This window comes from Rhinopithecus bieti, unplaced genomic scaffold, assembly GCF_001698545.2.
Source record: "Rhinopithecus bieti isolate Rb0 unplaced genomic scaffold, ASM169854v2 scaffold_75561, whole genome shotgun sequence".
NCBI lineage: Eukaryota > Metazoa > Chordata > Mammalia > Primates > Cercopithecidae > Rhinopithecus > Rhinopithecus bieti.
The window spans coordinates 286,644-307,275 of record NW_016828330.1 but is presented as its reverse complement, the minus strand read 5'-3'; the positions used below and the strand labels follow the sequence as shown (position 1 = coordinate 307,275).

The 20,632-nt window shown below is 40.0% G+C and overlaps 1 protein-coding gene across 8 annotated transcripts in view; it reads left to right on the top strand.

Moving 5' to 3' along the window:
- The window catches only part of WDSUB1 (WD repeat, sterile alpha motif and U-box domain containing 1), a 55,841-nt gene that overhangs the window by 18,689 nt on the left and 16,520 nt on the right, over positions 1–20,632 (top strand). For all 8 annotated transcript variants that reach the window (XM_017864470.1, XM_017864474.1, XM_017864473.1 and 5 more), the window contains exons 5-10: positions 1,409–1,502; positions 8,085–8,118; positions 10,001–10,041; positions 10,118–10,224; positions 11,626–11,805; positions 20,001–20,141. In XM_017864470.1, coding sequence (XP_017719959.1) covers positions 1,409–1,502; positions 8,085–8,118; positions 10,001–10,041; positions 10,118–10,224; positions 11,626–11,805; positions 20,001–20,141 — 597 coding nt within the window. The remainder of the gene's footprint in view (positions 1–1,408; positions 1,503–8,084; positions 8,119–10,000; positions 10,042–10,117; positions 10,225–11,625; positions 11,806–20,000; positions 20,142–20,632) is intronic.

The window sequence follows — 20,632 nt, the reverse complement described above, 5'->3', positions numbered from 1 at the left end:
AAGTTCTCAGATCTCAACCTCCGTGTTGGGAGATCCACTGCTCTCTTCAAAGCTGTCAGACAGAGTCGTTCGTGTCTGCACAGGCCTCTGCTGCTTCCCCTTTTGTTGTTTAGCTGTGCCCTGTCCCCAGAGGTGGAGTCTACAGAGACAGGCAGGTTTCCTTGAGCTGCTGTGGGCTCCACCCAGTTCGAGCTTCCCAGGGGCTTTGTTTACCTACTTAAGCCTCAGCAATGGCGGGCGCCCCTCCCCCAGCCTCGCTGCTGCCTTGTGGGTAGATCTCAGACTGCTGTGCTAGCCATGAGGGAGGCTCCGTGGCCGTGGGACCCTCCCAGCCAGGTGTGGGTATAATCTCCGGGTGTGCCTGTTTGCTTAAAGCGCAGTATTGAGGTGGGAATTACCCGATTTTCCAGGTGTTGTGTGTCTCAGTTCTCCTGGCTAGGAAAAGGGATTCCCTTCCCCTTGCGCTTCCCAGGTGAGGCAATGCCTCGCCCTGCTTCAGCTCACACTGGTTGGGCTGCAGCAGCTGACCAGCACCGATTGTCCGGCACTCCCTGGTGAGATGACCCCAGTACCTCAGTTGAAAATGCAGAGATCACCGGTCTTCTGTGTCGCTCGCGCTGGGAGTTGGAGACTGGAGCTGTTCCTAATCCGAGCTGCTTTTTAAAATCCATTACTGAGCTTTTGAAATGTGAGACAGAGTGACAAACAGGAGAAGCCATGTTTGCTCCTTTCTGCTTGCCAGCATAATTTCACAAAACCCCCGACTCTGTGACAACGTGCAGCTCTCCGGAAGAATGCCTTGAAGACAAAACAGAGGAGAGCACAGAGTCCCTCATGTCTCTTGCCCGAGTCACTACATTCCTTAAAAGATAAATGAGCCCAGCCTTACCTTTTCTTACCTGAGATAACGTCTGGTGGGGTTAGTGATCACGTTTCTGCAATCTGTAACCGAATGCACTTTAGTAATCTATAACCAGATGTACTCTTACACCCAGACCTTGATGTGATTCTGCTTTAATGTAACCTCTGTTTGATGTGATTTTGCACGTACTAAGCCTCAACCACCTGTATATAAGCGGGCTGAAGCACCACTTTCGAGTGGTCTCACAGACTGCCCTGTAGTTCCCAGGCCATAGGCCTTAGTCTATAGTCCTCAGAAAGACTTCTGAGTAAAACTACTTGAATTCTTTAAAAACTTACTTTTTTCTTTAGTCAACAGCAACCAGTTAATCACACTGCGTCCCGATTATTTCCTTATAGATATCTGAACTGCATGAGGGTTTTTAATTTTTGTGTCCTTTAGGCACTCAAAGATTATTTGTTGAATAAACAAGTGAAATGACATTGACTTAAAAATCAGTTCTAAGCATGGTCAGCTTTCTAATCTCTGTTACCTTGTTATTTGCAGGTTTTGAATTAAAATATAAAAGTGCAATGAGTGGGCACTGTGCTCCTGTTCTGGCTTGTGCTTTTTCCCATGATGGGCAGATGCTAGTCTCAGGGTAAGCTAGTTGGTTTAATTTTCCTAAACCATTTTTATATGAGATCAAACACACATACGGAAAAGTACGTGAAACCTCAAAGAATAGCTTGATGAACCACCGCAAAGGACAAGAAATAGAACATTGCTGGTTCTGACCCAGAAGCCCTCCCCTTCCAAGTGCCCCTTTTTGGTGACAACATGTTAGATCATATGCACTACTCCTGTTTTCTTTAAAACTGGCCTACAACAAATTATGCAGTATGAATTATTTTGTTGGGCTTCCTGTACCCAACATTACACTTGTGACATTAATTCATATTATTGCCTGGAGCTGTGGCCCATTGATTTTCATTGCTGTGTAATATTCTATGGCGTGGATACATTATAATATATATAATAGTTCATTTTAATGTTAATGGTTATATGATTCTTTCTGGTTTGAGAGCATTACAATAATAATTCGATGAATCTATTGTATGTCCTGGTACACATGTTCATGCATTTCTGTAAGATAAATACATAGGAATGGCCTTGCTGAGTCATAGAATATGTGCATTTTCACCTTTGGCAGATAGCAAACAGTTTCCAAGTGGCTAAACAATTGCTACTTCTGTAGCAGTGTTGTTTTGTGTCCTAGTCTATACTTGGTATTGTGAGTTGTTAAAATTTTAGCCGTTCTGATGAGTGTGTAGTGTTGCCTTACTATGGTTTTAATTTGCGTTTCCCCAGAACAAAGTGGTTGGAACCTTTTTAGAAGTTTATTAGCCGTATGTATTTTCTCTTCTATGAAGTGCCTGTTCATTTCTCCAGTCCATTTTTTTTCCCGGGTTTTTTTCTTATTGATTTGTTGTTATATATGTATATGTGTGTGTTTGTGTGTATTTTTATATTTGAGCCATTTGTTGCTAGTTGTAAATATCTTTTCCTACCCTCTAGATTTGCCTTTTCACAGTTAATAATTTTAGTGTAGTCAGCTGCTTTATGTTCTGAGGTCATGAAGATATTTTCCTGTATTATCTTCTAAGACCTTCGTTGTTTTGCCTTTCACGCAATTTATTTATGTGTATCATGTACAGTAGGAATTCCATTTTATTCCTTTCTACGTGAATATCCAGTTGTCCTAGTACTATGTATTGAAAAGACCACTTTTCTCCTCCATTTTGTTGTACTCCCTTGTCAGAAATCACTGACAATATATTTGTGAGTCTGTTTCTTAACTTGCTGCTTTGTTCTGTTTCTGTCCTTGCTCTAATATCATTCTGTCTTTCCCAGGCTTTATATTTTATCTATTCCTAGCTATTGACATTTTCATGTAAATTTTAGAATCAACTTGTTAAATTGCCCCAATTCCTGTCTCCACACACACAAACCTGTTTGGGTTTTAACTGGGATTATATAGACTCTGATGAATTTGGGGAGAATTGACATCTTTATGATATTGGTCTTGTAATCTGAGAATATTGCATATTTCCTCATTTATCTTTGAATTTCAATAATTGTCTTCTATGTAGAAGTTCTCATCTTTTATTAGCCTTCTTTCTAGGCACTTGTTGTTAGTATATAAAAGATGTGGCCAATATAAGGAAATATATAATGGAAATAAATTGGACTTATCTAGAAAATTTCTTATTATGGATGATATATATACGAAATCAGATCATTTGTGGATAATGATAGTTTTGTTCCTTCCTTTCTAATCCTTCTATCTTTGGTATCTTCTGTGCCTTACTGAACTGTTGATGCTACCAGGATAATAAAAGCAGCGATAACAGGCCTTGTTGTCTGATTCCTCACTGCACAGGAAAAGCTTTCATTATATCATATGATCAATTTTGGGAGATAAGCTTTATTATTCTATTCCTTTTAGTTTACAAGAGCTTTTGTTGTTGTTTTTTTAATCATGCAAGGGTATTGTATTTCATCAGATGATTTTTCCTACATCTTTTGAGATGATATAATTTTTCTCTGTTACTCTGTTAGTGGAGTGAATTACAAGATTTTAAAATGTTAAACCAATCTTGCTTTGTTGGAACAAACACATTTTAGGATATATTATTGTTGTGTATTGCTATAGAGAAGTTAGTTTCATTCTAATTGTTGTTCCTTTGGATGTAATTCATGTGTTTTTCCCTGGCTGCTCATAAAATTTTCTGTTTTGAGGTTTTTGCACATCCACTTTGTATCTGTGTGTGAATTTCCTATTTAGTTTGCTTGGAATTCATTAAACTTCTTAAATCTGTGGAATGACATTTGGTGGGGCACGGTGGTTCATACCTGTAATCCCAGCACTTTGGGAGGCCAAGGCGGGCATATCATTTGAGCTCAGGAGTTCAAGACCAGCCTGACCAACATGGTGAAACCTCATCTCTACTAAAAATACAAAAATTAGCCAGGCATGGTGGTGGGCACCTGTAATCCCAGCTACTCAGGAGGCTGAGGCAGTAGAATTGCTTGAACCCAGGAGGCAGAGGTTGCAGCGAGCTGAGATCACACCACTGTACTCCAGCCTGGGTGACAGAGCAAGACTCCATTTCAAAAAAAAAAAAAAAATGTGGAATGATATTTTACCACTTTTGGAAAATTCTTATTTATTATCTCTTCAAATATTGCCTCTGTTCCTTTCTTTCTGTCCTCTAATTCTGGGATTCCAATTAAATGCACATTACACCTTCTCACTGTAAACTTATTCTCTCATTTTTTTTTTTTTTTTTTTTTTGTTTCTCTCTCTTTTGTATTTATGCTTCTGGTTTTTTGTTTGTTTGTTTGTTTTTTCCTGTTTCCTGTGCTTCATTCTGGATTGTTTTCCCTTTCCTAATTCTTTCTTCAGCTAATATGATATTAAACTGGTCCATTGAATTCTTAATTCTGCTTTTTTTATTTTTTGGTCCTAGTATTTCTTTTTTTTTTTTTTTGAGACGGAGTCTCGGTCTGTCGCCCAAACTGGAGTGCAGTGGCCGGATCTCAGCTCACTGCAAGCTCCGCCTTTCGGGTTGACGCCATTCTCCTGCCTCAGCCTCCCGAGTAGCTGGGACTACAGGCGCCCGCCACCTCACCCGGCTAGTTTTTTGTATTTTTTAATAGAGACGGGGTTTCACCATGTTAGTCAGGATGGTCTCGATCTCCTGACCTCGTGATCCGCCCTTCTCGGCCTCCCAAAGTGCTAGGATTACAGGCTTGAGCCACCGCGCCCGGCCGGTCCTAGAATTTCTATTTGGCAATTTTTTTCAGTGGTGTCACTCTATGATTTCCAGTTCTGTGTTGAAATTTTCAACCTTGGCTTTTATTTTTCAGAGCTTTATTCTGTTAGGCAATTGGCTGGAACATAGTTGCATGATTCAATTACTTTATACTCTTTTCCTTTTGAATACTTCTGTATATTTTCTCCTTGCCATTAGATTTTCTAAAACTTTCCTGTCTGATCTCACAGGTCATAGTATTCTGACCCACATTTATGACTCTTCATAGCAGCTTTCATTCCAGTTAAGATATTTAGGCTCCTAACCTCCACTTAGAATGTTTAGACTAAGGCTGATGGTTCTTTTTTCCATATGCTCCAATTCTTGCCAAACAGTCAGCCAAATTACTAGTTATGTTGTTGTTATTGTAGATGTGGCTCTTTCATCTCTAAAGATGAAGATGATTCATCATCAGAAAGTATTTATAGTAATTGTCTTTTGACCTAGAATTTAAATCATTGGAAAGTTTAAACAAATAAAGTTGAACTCTGCTGTGTTAGGGGCAGGTTAATTGACAAAATGATTATGTGCCCAGCTCTCTGCCAGTTGGAATAGGGCATAGAAAAGGAAGTATAAGACAGTGTTTGTGCTCTTGAAGACATTTTAAGTCCCCTCTTTTCTATTTAGTAGTTGATGTTCATAGTGATGAACTAATAACACTGCAAGACCCTGACATGTACTTACCCTCTGAGTCATGGAGGAAGTGTTAAGTGATACTCAATATTGTTTTAAGTTCATGTTATAGCAGTATAATTCTTTGTCAGTTTGTATATATGTGTGTCTTAGTTAACATTATATTTATGGAAATGTGTCTTTCCTAGTCATTCTGGATAAATGGAAGTTTACATTATCAAGTGCTTTTGGTATATGGTGTTGCTCAAGGTCTCATTCAAATATTTTTCTGAATATTTTTAGTTTATTTGGACAAATATACAAGCAAATGAATGAGAAATGTAAATTAATAAACTTAATAAACATTTAGTTTTTAGAAGAATCGACTGGCATATTTAAATCATACTTAGTAGATGCAAACAGGTCAATTAATGATAGATTCTATTTGTGACTAAAAGTCATTGATAAGATAGAATGGATACATATGGGAAAGAGGGAGACTGAAAAAAAGTGAGTAGGATAAAAGGTGGCTGTATATGAATATAAGTGGCTAGAGATGAAAAGTGAATAAACAGCAGAATGCGGTTGTAGGTCAGAATGTGTACTAAGGGCTGGTGTGGTAGCTCTTGCCTGTTAATTCCAACACTTTGAGAGGTCAAGACAGAAGGATCACTTGAGACCAGGAGTTTGAGACCAGTCTGAACAACACAGTGAGACCCAGTCCCTACCAAAAAAAAATTAAAGAAATGAGCTGGGCATAGGGGTTTGTGCCTGTAGTCTCAGCTACTTGGGAGGCTGAGGCAGGAGAATCCCCTGAGCCCAGGAGTTTGAGGCTGCAGCGACCTATGGTCATGCCACTGCACTCCAGCGTGGGCAACAGAGTGAGAACTTGTCTCTTTAAAAGAAAAAAAAAAAAAAAAAAGAAAGAAAAAAGAGGTGTACTAAGGAAGGTGTGTAGGGCATAGTTGGGGTGGCCTTGGAAAAGGCAGTATAGAATTTCTGTGCAGATATGGGAAGATTGAGGAACAGAAAGAGCATTCCAGGAGGCAGGAAATTCTTGAGTAGATTAAAATGTATGATAAACATTCAAATAAATAAGGAGAAATGAGGCCGGAAAAACAGATTGTAGAGATAATAGAGAACCTAGGATGGACTGGGCGTAGTGGCTTATGCCTGTAATCCAACCACTTTGGGAGGCTGAGGCAGGAGGATCACTTGCACCCGGGAGTTTGAGACCAGCCTGGGCAACATAGGAAGACCTGGTCTCTACAAGTAATAAAAAGTTAGCCGAGCATGGTGGCGTGCACCTGTGGTCCTAGCTCCTCAGGAGGTGAGGTGAGAGGATCGCTTGAGCCCAGGCAGTGGAGGCTGCAGTGAGCCATGATCGTGCCACTACACTCCAGCCTAGGCAACAGAGTGAAACCCTGACTCAAAACAAACAACAACAAAAAACCCCTGAGAACCTAGGATGGTGTTAGAACTTGTTCAAACCTTATATATTAAATTTAGGAGAACTTCTGAAACTTTTAAAGCAATTCTAACAGTCAAAGCCTAGCTATAGGAGACTAGTGTCTAGAGATGAATATAAGTGGCTAGAGATGAAAAGTGAATGAACAACAGAATGCGGTTATAGGTCAGAATAGAGAAGTGAAGAACTGAATCATGATTTAGGTCAGTGGTTCTTATAGTTTTTGGTCTTAAGATTCCTTGACACTCTTAGAAGTAAGATTCCTTGGCCCGGCGCGGTGGCTCACGCCTGTAATCCCAGCACTTTGGGAGGCCGAGGCAGGCAGATCGTGAGGTCAGGAGATCAAGACCATCCTGGCTAACACAGTGAAACCCCGTCTCTACTAAAAATACAAAAAACTAGCCGGGCAAGGTGGTGGGTGCCTGTAGTCCCAGCTACTTGGGAGGCTGAGGCAGGAGAATGGCGTGAACCCAGGAGGTGGAGACTGCAATGAGCCGAGATAGCGCCACTGCACTCCAGCCTGAGCGACAGAGCAAGACTCTGTCTCAAAAAAAAAAAAAAAAAAAAAAAAAAGTAAGATTCCTTGATGCTCTTAAAAGTTATTACCCTAAAGAGCTTTTGCTTATATGGGTTACATCTATCACTTATTTATAATACTAGAAAATACAATTGAGAATATTCTGAAATATTTTAAATTCATTTAAAAGCAATAGATTATTGCATATTAGCTTTTGAGGAAAAGAACCAGTGAAAAAAGTGGCATTGTTCTAATAAAGCTTATAATTTTCTGAATTTTATATATGGCATTTTTTTTTTTTTTTTTGAGATGGAGTCTCACTGTGCCACCCAGGCTGGAGTGCAATGGCATGATCTTGGCTCATTGCCACCTCCACCTCCCAGGTTCAAGCCATCCTCTTGTCTCAGCTTACCGAGGAGCTGGGATTACAGGTGCATGCCACCATGCCCGGATAATTTTTTTCTGTATTTTTAGTAGAGATGGGTTTCACCATGTTGGCCAGGCTGGTCTCAAACTCCTGACCTCATGATCCGCTCGAATCAGCCTCCCAAAGTGCTGGGATTACAGGCATGAGCCACTGCGCCTGGCCACATGTAGTTTTTTGAATTAAAGTTTTCATACATATGAACAAAAGGATTGCATTCTAAATATATGTTAATATCTATCTTTTCTAGAAAAGTTACTAAAGTTACTTAAAAATACTAATTATGTAAATAATGTACTTTGTTTTTATAGAACTTTTCACCTATAATTTCTTTTCTTTTAAAGGTCAGTGGATAAGTCTGTCATAGTATATGATACTGTAAGTATTTAAAAATTTTGTGATCTATGAAAGTTATGTTTATTAGACTACTGAACTTCAAGTTAGGCATGGTAGAAAAAGTATGTTATTTTTTCTGTTTAGTATGACTAAGATCATATATATTTTCACAAATGCTAAAATAGTTATGCAAGTAAGATATTGGTTCTGCAACAAGCCCTTAAATATTTCAGTAATGATTTTAAGATGGATAGATTATAAATGTGATCATAAAATATACATATTTAAAGAGCACCAGTGTTCAAAACATCACATATAATCAATTATTAAACGTTTACACCAGGCTTCCATAATAGCAAAGGATGAATGTTTACCCTAGGGTTTTTTGTGAATATGGTTGAAAGTGACCTACCATTTTTAGAGTCCTGGCTGGATTTAGAGAGTGGCGTAAGAAAGAATAGGTTATCATGGACTTGGAAAATGGGAGTTTTTGACTGATCCATGTGTGAGTAAAGACCAAGTTGTGGCCGGGTGCAGTGGCTCACATCTGTAATCCCAGCATGTCAGGAGGCCAAAGCAGGCAGATGGCTTGAGTCCAGGAGTTCAAGACCAGCCTGGCCAGGATGGTGAAACCTCGTCTCCACCAAAAATACAAAAACTTAGCTGGCCGTGGTGGTGCGTCCCTGTAGTCCCAGTACTTGGGAGTCAGAGGCGAGAGGATGGCTTGAACCCCGGAGGTGGAGGTTGCAGTGAGCCGAGATCGTGCCATTGCATTCCAGCCTGGGCAACAGAGTGGGACTCTGTCTCAAAAATAAATAAAGTAGTTGAAAAAAATATTGTCCAAGAGAAGTAAATGTTGAGTGGAGCCTCCAAATGATTGGATTTAGGCTGTAGCTATGCCAGCAAATAAATGGAGATATAAGTAATCAAAGGGTAGCGAGTTAAGCAAGTGATCGAAGCTAGTGTTCCACACAGAAGTTCAAGTCACTGAGTGTTCTGGCAGGAAATGGAAAAGAATACTCAAGGTAGGTGAGGTAGATGTTTAATATTTCTCATGAACATTTCATGAGATTTTACATTCTCAAAAACAATTGTAACACTAAATTGTCTCTGTAAAATATGTATGAGTCCCACTTAAGTACACCTAAAATGTTGGATGGCCACCTTAGTGTACTCAAAATCTAAGGGACTTACTTACTTACTTACTTACTTACTTACTTATTTATTTATTTATTTATTTATTTATTTATTTGAGACAGACTCTTGCTCTGTTGCCCAGGCTGTAGTGCAATGGCACGATCTCAGCTCACTGCAACCTCCGCCTCCTGAGTTCAAGCAATTCTATTGCCTCAGCCTCCCAGTTAGCTGGGACTACAGGCACGTGCCACCATGCCAGCTGATATTTTATATTTTTAATAGAGGTGGGGTTTCACCGTGTTGGCCAGGCTGGTCTCGAACTCCTGAGCTCAAGTAGCCCACCCGCCTTGGCCTCCCAAAGTGCTGGGATTATAGGTATGAGCCACCGCACCCGGCCAAGGGACTAATTTCTAGTCACTGGTCCTGCAGTGTGTACAAGTCAAATGCCATAGCCAAAAATATGAATGATTTCAGGTAATAGATGTTTAGGTTACTATTAGTAGGTGGTTCAAACAGATGAGCAAATGCCAAGGGTCTACTGTATTAAAAATTTCTAAGGAGATGGCTAGCAGACAGTAATGCTGATAATTGACAAAAAGTGAAGTACCTGAGAATGCTGTTACAGATGCCGTTTCTACTATCCATTGAGTAAAGTTTCATCTTATGTTAGTTACTAATAAATATTAATATATTCACTTAGTATACAACCCATTTATGTCAAATGAGTCTTCATCAGTAACTTTACTCTTACCTGAGTAAATTTAAAGCTGTTTTTGTTGTTTTTCAGAATACTGAGAGTATACTTCACACATTGACTCAGCACACCAGGTCTGAACTTAACCTTACTTTGTATTAATATAATTTAAAAATTAGAAGATGCATAATAGTTGTTTTTATTAACTAGGTATGTCACAACTTGTGCTTTTGCACCTAATACCCTTTTACTTGCTACTGGTTCAATGGACAAAACAGTGAACATCTGGCAATTTGACCTGGAAACACTTTGCCAAGGTTAGTAAGGACATCATTTTTCACTCATTTCAACCCCACTCACCATTAGGGTCAGAAAGTTAGTAAATCAGGCCAAGCATAGTGGCTCACACCTGTAATCTCAGCACTTTGGGAAGCCAAGGTGGGCATATCACTTGAGATCAGAAATTTGAGACCAGCCTGGCCAACATGATGAAACCCTGTCTCTACTAAAAATACAGAAACGTAGCTCAGCATGATGGCATATGCTTATAATCCCAGCTACTCGGGAGGCTGAGGCAGGAGAATCGCTTGAACCTGGGAGGTGGAGGTTACAGTGACTTGAGATCATGCCATTGCACTCCAGCCTGGGTGACAAGAGTGAAACTCCATCTCAAAAAAAAAACAAAAAAAAAAGCAAAAAGAAAGTTAGTAAATCATTTGACAGGTTATTCACATTGCTTTTCTCAATAGAAAGTATGCATCCAAATTTAATGTCATTTAAAAATAATTTGGCCTGGCTTGGTGGCTCACACTTACAATCCCAGCACTTTGGGAGGCTGAGGCGAGTGGATTACATGAGCCCAGGAGTCTGAGATTAGCTTGGGCCACATGATGAAACACCATCTCTACAAAAAAGACAAAAATTAGCCAAACATGGGGATGTGCACCTGTGGCCCCAGCTACTTGGGATGCTGAGGTGGGAAGGATCACCTGAGCCCAGGAGGTCACAAGGCTGCAGTGAGCTGAGAACATGCCACTGTACTTCAGCCTAGGCAAGGGAGTGAGACCCCATCTCTAAAATAATAATGATTTTAGAGAAGCCAGTGTTGAAGTGGCTGGGCTGTGTGAAAGCTGTTGGTAAATGCTTTCAATGCACATTCATGTGTCCCACACCTCCCATGGTTTGTAAGTTATTTGTTTATACTCCATACTAATTTTTCAGGTAAATATAGCCTCAGGACAAAATAGAAATTATCATTGTATTTTGTTGGTTTTATTTTTGGCATCAAGCAACACTGGCACATAATTTAGGAGTTTTATTTTTATCACTGTCAGAATTAACCAAATAGTGGTGCTGATACGGAGATGATGGAGCAAATAGAATACCTTTGCTAGTATGAATTTTATGTAATAAAAAATTATTTTCCTGATACGAAAAAGAAAATGTTCCAAAAGGAAGTTAAAGTGGTAAAACAATTTTTTTTGTTTTTTTTTTTTTTGGAGACAGGGCCTCCCTATGTTACTCAGGCCGATCTTGAACTCCTGACTTCAAGCGATCCTCCTACCTCAGCCTCTCGAGTAGCTAGGATTATAGGCATGAGCCACTGTACCCAGCTATAAAACACAGATTTAAGGAAATTTTGTTTACTTTTAATTCAAAGTGAGATTGTTTATAAAGGAAATACTTTTTTGTTATCTCACTTACCTGTTTATTTTAAGCAAGGAGCACAGAAGATCAGCTGAAGCAATTTACTGAAGATTGGTCAGAGGAGGATGTCTCAACATGGCTTTGTGCACAAGATTTAAAAGATCTCGTTGGTATTTTCAAGATGAATAACATTGATGGAAAAGAACTGTTGAATCTTACAAAAGAAAGTCTGGCTGATGATTTGAAAATTGGTAAGCTTAGTGAAAGATAGGCAATCTTCAAAACAGCTTTTACCCAATTACTCTGCAGTTGGATTTTGTTGCATTAATGGTTTCTTCTTAATGTTCTGGCACTACACTAATGACCCATCTTCTTGATTATGGCCATCCTAGCAGTGAAGTGGAGTTTCATTGTGGTTTTAATTTTCTTTTACTTAATGACATGCATCTTTCAAGTGTTTATTGGCCATTTATGTATCTTCTTTGGAGAAATGTCTGTTCAGATCCATTGCCCATTTTTAAACGGGGTTGTCTTTTTATTGTTGACTTTGTAAGAATTGTTTATATATTCTGGGTACTAGATCTTTACCAAAACAAGTTTTTTTTTTTTTTTTTTTAATTTATTTTATTTATTTATTTTTTTGAGACGGAGTCTAGCTCTGTCGCCCAGGCTGGAGCGCAGTGGCGCGATCTTGGCTCACTGCAAGCTCAGCCTCCTGGGTTCATGCCATTCTCCTGCCTCAGCCTCCCGAGTAGCTGGGACTACAGGCGCCTGCCACCACGCCTGGCTAATTTTTTTGTATTTTTTAGTAGACACGGGGTTTCACCGTGTTAGCTAGGATGGTCTCGATCTTCTGACCTTGTGATCCGCCCGCCTTGGCCTCCCAAAGTGCTAGTATTATAGGCGTGAGCCACCGTGCCCAGTCCCGAAAACAAGTTTTGATATCATGCTCTAATAAACATAATTGCCAGCCACTATTACCAGTATGCTGCAGTAAAATTTTAGTTAACCAGAAAGTTCAGGAAATAAGATATTCGTGTTGAGATTTATTACTAATGAAGAGTGAAATAACTAAAAATGTTTGTTATAGAAAACCATTTTAAAGTATAGTATTACAAGTGTTATACTTTCCTTACATAGTAAACATAGTATGTGAGCCTACTTAAATCTCTTGGAAGCCTATGGCCTTTTAAGGAGTTAACAGAATGGTTTTTTGAAAACACATAGGTTAAGTGGTTTTGTACTATATACTCAGGCTATAGTTGAGTACAGTCACTTTTATTTCTTTTATTTCTTTATTTTATTTTATTTATTTTTGAGATGGAGTCTTGCTCTGTCACCCGGGCTGGAGCGCGGTGGCGCCATCTTGGCTAACTGCAAGCTCTGCCTCCCGGTTTCCCGCCATTCTCCTGCTTCAGCCTCCTGAGTAGCTGGGACTACAGGCGCCCGCCACCATGCCCAGCTAATTTTTTGTATTTTTAGTAGAGACGGTGTTTCACCGTATTAGTGAAGATAGTCTTGATCTCCTGACCTCGTGATCCACCTGCCTCGGCCTCCCGAAGTGCTGGAATTACAGGTGTGAGCCACCGCACCTGGCTGAGTACAGTCACCGTGCCTGGCCGAGTTACAGTCACTTTTCTATCTCTTTTTGTGTTTCTATCTCTTTTTGTGTGTTGGGGGAGGGGGGGTGGGGGAAGGGATAGGAAGGTGTCACTCTGCTGCCCAGGCTGGAGTGCAGTGGTGCATCACAGCTCACTACAGCCTCGACCTCCCAGGCTCAAGTGGTCTTCCCGTCTCAGCCTCCCAAGTAATGGACCACAGGCACATGCTACCACGCCCAGCTAATTTTTAAAATTTTTTGTAGAGATGAGGTCTCCCTGTTGCCCAGACTGATCTTAAACTCCTGGGTTCAAGCAGTCCTCCAGCGGTGGCCTCCCAAAGTGTTGGGATTATGGGCATGAGCCACTGCACCCAGCATCTCTCTCTAATAAAATATTTCCTTTCTAACTTCCTCTTTTTTTCTGAGAGTAGGTAATAGAGTAGGAGCTTTATTTTTTTAAAAACATCTCGTGAATTTAGCATCTTAATTTCTTGTTAATCTCTCACAATGAATCTTAAGGGTGCCTTATCAAGTAGAAGTACTTGACAATATGAAATAATTTCAGATTCAACAAAGGATGTTTGAAAACATAAGAAAAGCATATAAAAACAATAGAAATACAATTCTATTTTTATAAGTAGCTAAATAAAGAATAAGGCATTCTAGTTTTGTGTTTGTTTGAGGCAGGGTCTCCCTCTGTTGCCCAGGCTGGAGTCCTCTGGCATGATCATGCCTTACTGCAGTTTCAACCTCCTGGGCTCAAGTGATCCTCCTGCCTCGGCCTCGTGAGTAACCGGAACCACAGGCATGTGCTGCCGTGCCCGGCTAATTTTTAAAATTATTTGTAGAGATGAGGTCTCACTACTTTGCCCAGGCTGGTCACAAACTCCTGACCTCAAGTGACCCTCTTGGCTCAGCCTCCCAATGTGCTAGGATTACAGGCATGAGCCGCTGCGCCTGGCCAAGAATAAGACATTCTTCTAGGATTCAATTAATGATCAATTAATGATTCAATTAGTTTTTGAAGGATGAGTCTCAGGTTTAACAGTAGTAATCATTTTACTTCAAAGTTCAGTGAAATGGGTTTTGGAAGTGTCAGGCCCAAGCCAAAATTAAAATACAATTTAAACAAGTTCTGTGATGGTCTAATAGGTGAATTTGACAAACTATTAAGAATGGAGACAAAAACGTTGCACGTTCTCTAGTAAATAAGGACTCTTAAGCTTGTGTTTAAGATTTGGAGATCTAGCAAGCTCAACAAATTAGACATAGATTAAAGTAGTAAAAATAGACTATNTCGTGATCCGCCCGTCTCGGCCTCCCAAAGTGCTGGGATTACAGGCTTGAGCCACCGCGCCCGGCCTGAATTTTGCTTTTTAAATGCATATCTATTTTACCTGCGTTTGCCTTGAACTGTTTAAAACAGCTGCTATGTCAATGTGAATAAATCTGAGTTTAACATTCAGCAAATGGAGGAAGTTGATTAATTTTGCAGTAAAGTACATTGGAGGGTTTGAGATCAACATCGTATATCTATTATGTGTGACATTTAAATTATTTTTAAGGAATCGAGCAGTTTATCAAATCTTTTTTCAGTGGGTCTCTTGTAAATACACAATAAATGAAATTTCTGCAGACTTGAATATGTTTGACTTTGGAGCTTTACCCAAGGATAATAGTCATTTTCTAGGATTGTGTTAATGGAAGCCTAGGGTACAACAGACATACAGCTTTAGTTAGGAAATAATTCCTTATATCTAGAGCTGTTTGTATAAGGAATGTCCAGACAGAGTACAGGTTCAAGAGATCCTTGATGTTGAGAGGGATATATCTTAAGACATGTGCTGTGAATTTGTGACTACTATAACATTTAATATCTCATTCAAAAGGCATAAAGTGTGAAAGGTTAAGAGTAGGAAAGTCACTTTTAGATGTGATATTACACAACGAGTGAGTCTACTACTGGCCACACAGCTTCCATCTAGCTACTCAATTGGCCTCAGTTTATATCTAGGCTTTGGGAACATGGCAGATTGCTACGTATCTTGGAGTCTGGAATTGCTATATAGAAGATAAAATGATAGAAACTTAAAATGACAAATGCCAAGGAACTATTGTGTATCATGTTGGTATTTATGATTATATTCAGATAATCATCAACCATAGGTGCCTAGTTGGGAACGAGATTTTTTTCAAAGGGTTCACTCTTCCATTTACTCTTCTTTCCAAGAAATCATAAAAGCACATAAGACATTTTTATCATTTTCTAATTTAAAATTTAGAAATTTAAATACATCACCTGTCTTTATATCCTCGGATTTTGAAAGTTTCATGTTTCAGTTCTTATTAATTCGTTATGTAGATTTCACTTGTTGCCTGGGTAACTGCATTTAATGTAAGTAATTGAACATTTACAGTTTTTTTTTTGTTTGCTTATATGTGATTAAAGTGAAATAGGCTGTTCAAATCTAGTTACTGTGCACTGACCCTCTGTTGGAAGGGCATAACCCTCCCTGGTCAGCTGCTGTCTGAAGTTGGCTCACTCTCCTTTCCGGTGCTTGCTTGTTGGACACACTGGGGTCTCATTTGCTCAGGCCCGTCAGATGTCCCGTTGCTTTCTTCTACACAGATGCCAACCACAGGTCTTTATGGGTGTTGATGGCTTTATTGGTGTATGGGATACAACTCATGCATGTTGTAGGGTTCATGAAGTTGTCTTGCTACCTTGTTTTGTTGGAAATGTCCATGCAATTTGAGTTTATCTAGTTGCTCTGTTTTTTCAGAGAAATTGAAAAACTATACTGCTTCTATCCTGTTCTTAATATCCTCTTTAAAATTCCTCCTGTACCTATAGCTGTGTTTTCCATTCTTAATATAGGTTTCGTGTCTTCTCTTGATCATTCTATCTAGAAATTTGATTTTTAAATTAAAAAATATATTTTTTAAAAGCAGATTTTTAGTTTTCTTTGTAAGAAACCAGCGTTTGGTTCTGTTGTTCTCTGTCAGGGCGGGAGAGAGGTGAGTCAGTAACCGGCTTGGTGGTCTGTGCTTGTTCAATTCCAGGCGCTCGTGCTGTCCGGGTAACTGGCCTCCAGCTGGGGCTGCTGTGGCATTGGTACTTACAGGACAAAGTTGGGAGAGAAAAGGGCACGTGTAGGAAAGTCCCTGTCTCATTCATGTACCTACATCTCTGCTCTACACTGTCCCTTCCCAGCGCTCACTCCGGAACCCAGTTACCTTCTGTTTCGTCAGAGGTTTTCAGGGTTGAGTTTTATGTCCGTTAGTTTAGTCTTGTATATTTGATGGTTATTAGTTTCTAGATTCCATCAAACTCTCAGTGATGTAGCATTTCCAGAGTTGGGTGGTTTTAACTTGTCATGAAGATGTCTTTTCAGGATTATAGTCAGTAATAGCCGGATATTGCCCAATACTGGTACCAGGGGTTTACTACCTTAGCTGGTAAGGGTCCTTTCTTTCTCAGCAGTTGTATAAGTGTGTAAGACTTATTCTCAACCCCCAATCACAAAAGGAGATATTCGTTTCTGGTAGAGCTCTGGGGATGTGGTTTAAATAAAGGCATCCCTGAGGGCAAGGTGATCTGACTTCATTTCTAAACGACATTAGGATTGGACAAGGATAACACCCAGTTTAACCTTACCTGGGGAATTTTGAATTAGGCCTTCTGTGTTCTCTGTTATAAATATTATAAGCATTCTAAATATTAGCACACGTAGAATATTTTTGACAGGAAAATAAACTTTTTTTTTTTTTTTTGAGACGGAGTCTCGCTCTATCACCCAGGCTGGAGTGCAGTGGCCGGATCTCAGCTCACTGCAAGCTCCGCCTCCCGGGTTCACGCCATTCTCCTGCCTCAGCCTCCTGAGTAGCTGGGACTACAGGCGCCCGCCACCTGGCCCGGCTAGTTTTTTGTATTTTTTAGTAGAGACGGGGTTTCACCGTGTTAGCCAGGATGGTCTCGATCTCCTGACCTTGTGATCCGCCCGTCTCGGCCTCCCAAAGTGCTGGGATTACAGGCTTGAGCCACCGCGCCTGGCCGAAAATAAACTTTTTAAAGAACATTAGTTGCTCCTATATTTTTTTATTTTTCTTACTTTTTTTAGAGACAAGAGTCTCACTGTCTTGCCCAGGCTGGAGTGCAGTGGCATGAACATGGCTCACTGTAGCCTCTACCTCCTGGGCTCTGTAGATCCTCCTGCCTCAGCCTCCTGAAGAGCTGGGACTACAGGTATGCACCACCATGCCCAGCTAACTTTTAAAAATTTTTTGTAGAGAAAGAGTCTTGCTGTGTTGCCCATACTGGTCTCAAACTCCTGGTCTTAAGCAGTGCTCCCACCTCGGTGCCTCAAGTGCTGAGATTATAGGCATGAGCCACTACACCAGCCTCCTTTTCTTATTATAAGTTATATAATTATCTCTTTAAACAAGATGTCTATTATCTTATTGCAAATATGTTCTAGAAACATTTATGACAGTTTTTGAAGCCATGTCTCTACCCAGGTGGAAGATTTTCAGGAAGCATATCCCAGTCATGATAGATTTTCTACCATCTCATCCAATACCCCACTTCAGCAAATCTTGATCTTATCCAAACCTTTATTCTGTTAATCTTGTGTACCTGTTATCTATCTCTGCTCTTATTTTCCACCTTACTTAGCTTTGAATACATGATCCATCATTATAACTCCTCTTAAGCCTTCCATTGTATTTGCCTGGCAAAATACAAACACACAGCCAGTTAACCCTTGGAAAACACAGCATTGTGAAACGGGACATTCTGGGAAGCGGTGGACTCGATATCTCTGATTTGTTACATTAAAGGCTGGCTGTGGTGATCAGATAACACTGTGCTGCATTTTAGAGGTACTTCCCTAACTAAGCACTTTTAATACTTGTGTGTTGAAATAGCTTTCTCTTGAATCTGTATGGTGATTTCATTAAGAATTTGAGGGAATCTTTTGAGTCATAAATATTTTGCACAGTCATATTCAGCGTGTAAGGAAATCATTGATTTGTTCGTGGCGCTTTAAAAAACTTGTTTTAAAAATCCTCAGTTCAGTTTCAGCATATCCCATTGGAAGGAAGTCACAGGAAAGCAGACCCTCGGCGCCAGCGAGCTGCTAGGATAACTTGCCACATTCACATGAATGTGGGCAGTGAGCCCAGACTGACTCAAACGGTTTATTACTCGTGACACAGCAGACACTCGCACTTCAGGTTCTGATTGTTTCCCCTTCCCCTCTTTTTTTTTTTTTTTTTTTTTTGAGGCAGTCTTAGTGTGTCACCCAGGCTGGAGTGCGTGGTGCAATCTCAGCTCACTGCAACCTCTGCCTCCTGGTTTCAAGTGATTCTTCTGCCTCAGCCTCCCAAGTAGCTGGGATTACAGGCATGTGCCACCACATCCAGCTACTTTTTTGGGTTTTTGGTTTTTTTTTTGTATTTTTAGTAGAGATGGGGTTTTGCCATGTTGGCCAGGGTGGTCTTGAACTCCTGACCTGAAGTGATCCACCTGCCTCATCCTCCCAAAGTGCTGGGATTACAGGCATGAGCCACTGTGCCCAGCCTTCCCTTTCCCTCTTAAGTTTCATGGTGGTGGTTTATGTTTGTGTCACAGCTGAGGAGCCCTGAGCTTGGGAAACTCCCCGTCTTATAAGGGGGTTACCAGCAAAATAGCCCCCAGGAGGCAAGACATTATAGTGGTCCGGAAACATCTGCCCTCCCACAGGGAGGGACGCACTATCTCTAGCTTCCAAGGATGTTTTCAGACATCCACGAAAAGACTGTCTGAAACAGAGGGTGTCCTAAGACCTGTATAAACCTCATGGAGCATTACCTCCCGATAGAAAGTAAGTTGGTTTGGCTTTTTCTCGTAACTATGTGAGGCATTCTGAAATCTAATTCTTCTACCTACTTCCACCTAAAGTAGAACTGTCAACTAGTTCTAAAAGTATAAACAGCCAATAATTCTAAAATTCCTAAAATTAATTACATTAGACTTTCTAAAACTAAACATTTTTTAAAGTTAAGAATAAAAACAAGTGAAACATGCATATGGTTTGGACAAACAAATGAGCTTTATTTGTGATTGTGTTTCTTATAAGAATCAGCAAATATATCCAATTTCATTAAGTTTAAAATACAACACGGCATTTTATGTTTTGAAGTCAAACATATTTAAAATGATTTTAGGAAATTTTCTGTTGTGTAAGTAACCAGTAATGAGCCTTTTCTGATTTTGTAGAGTATATTAGTGTCTGGCAACCTGAAATTCTTCAACTTTCAGAATCTAAATTTATTTAAAATTAGCTATTAACTGCTGATATATTTTAACCAACAGTATTCTATACAACAGAGATTTGTTAAGGAATGTACAAAGAAAACACTAGTTCATGTGGTAAAACAGTATGTCAGAAGATTTCTGGTGGTAGTAGATAAAGTCTCCATTTGTGGTTGGCTGCAGTGGCTCACACCTGTAATCCCAGCACTTTGAGAGGATGAGGCAGGAAGACCACTTGAACCTAGGAATTTGAGACCAGCGTGGGCAATATAGTGAAATCTTATCTGTACAGAAAATACATAAATTAATTGGGCATGGTGGCGTGTGCCTGTAGTCCCAGCTACTCAGGAGGCTGAGGTGGGAGTATCACTTGAGCCCAGGAGGATGAGGCTGCAATGAATGAGTAGTGATCGTTATGCCACTGCAGTCTAGCCTGGACAAAAGAGTGAGCCCCTGTCTCAAAATCAAAAACCCCAACAACAAACTATTTGTGAATGACTAGCATAAGGATTACTAGTAGTTATCCAGCCCTAACAGTAATTTCTTTACAGATTCTCTAGGACTGCGTAGTAAAGTGCTGAGGAAAATTGAAGAGCTCAGGACCAAGGTTAAATCCCTTTCTTCTGGAATTCCTGATGAATTTATATGTCCAATAACTAGAGAACTTATGAAAGATCCGGTCATCGCCTCAGGTATGTGTGATGCTATACTAAGTTGCAGGGGATGTTTTGTGCTAAATGAGTAAGAAGTTTAGACAGTTCTCAGAAGTTTGCTTAAATGTGAAGAATTTTAAGTAGTTTTTTTTTTTTTTTAATTTTTTTATTATTATGCTTTAAGTTCTCGGGTACATGTGCACAACGTGCAGGTTTGTTACATGTGTATACATGTGCCATGTTGGTGTGCTGGACCCATTAACTCGTCATTTACATTAGGTATATCTCCTAATGCTATCCCTCCCCCGTCCCCTCCCCACAGTAGGCCCCGGTGTGTGATGTTCCCCTTCCTGTGTCCAAGTGATCTCATTGTTCAGTTTCCACCTATGAGTGAGAACATATGGTGTTTGGTTTTCTGTTCTTGCAATAGTTTGCTGAGAATGATGGTTTCCAGCTGCATCCATGTCCCTACAAAGGACACAAACTCATCCTTTTTTATGGCTGCATAGTATTCCATGGTGTATATGTGC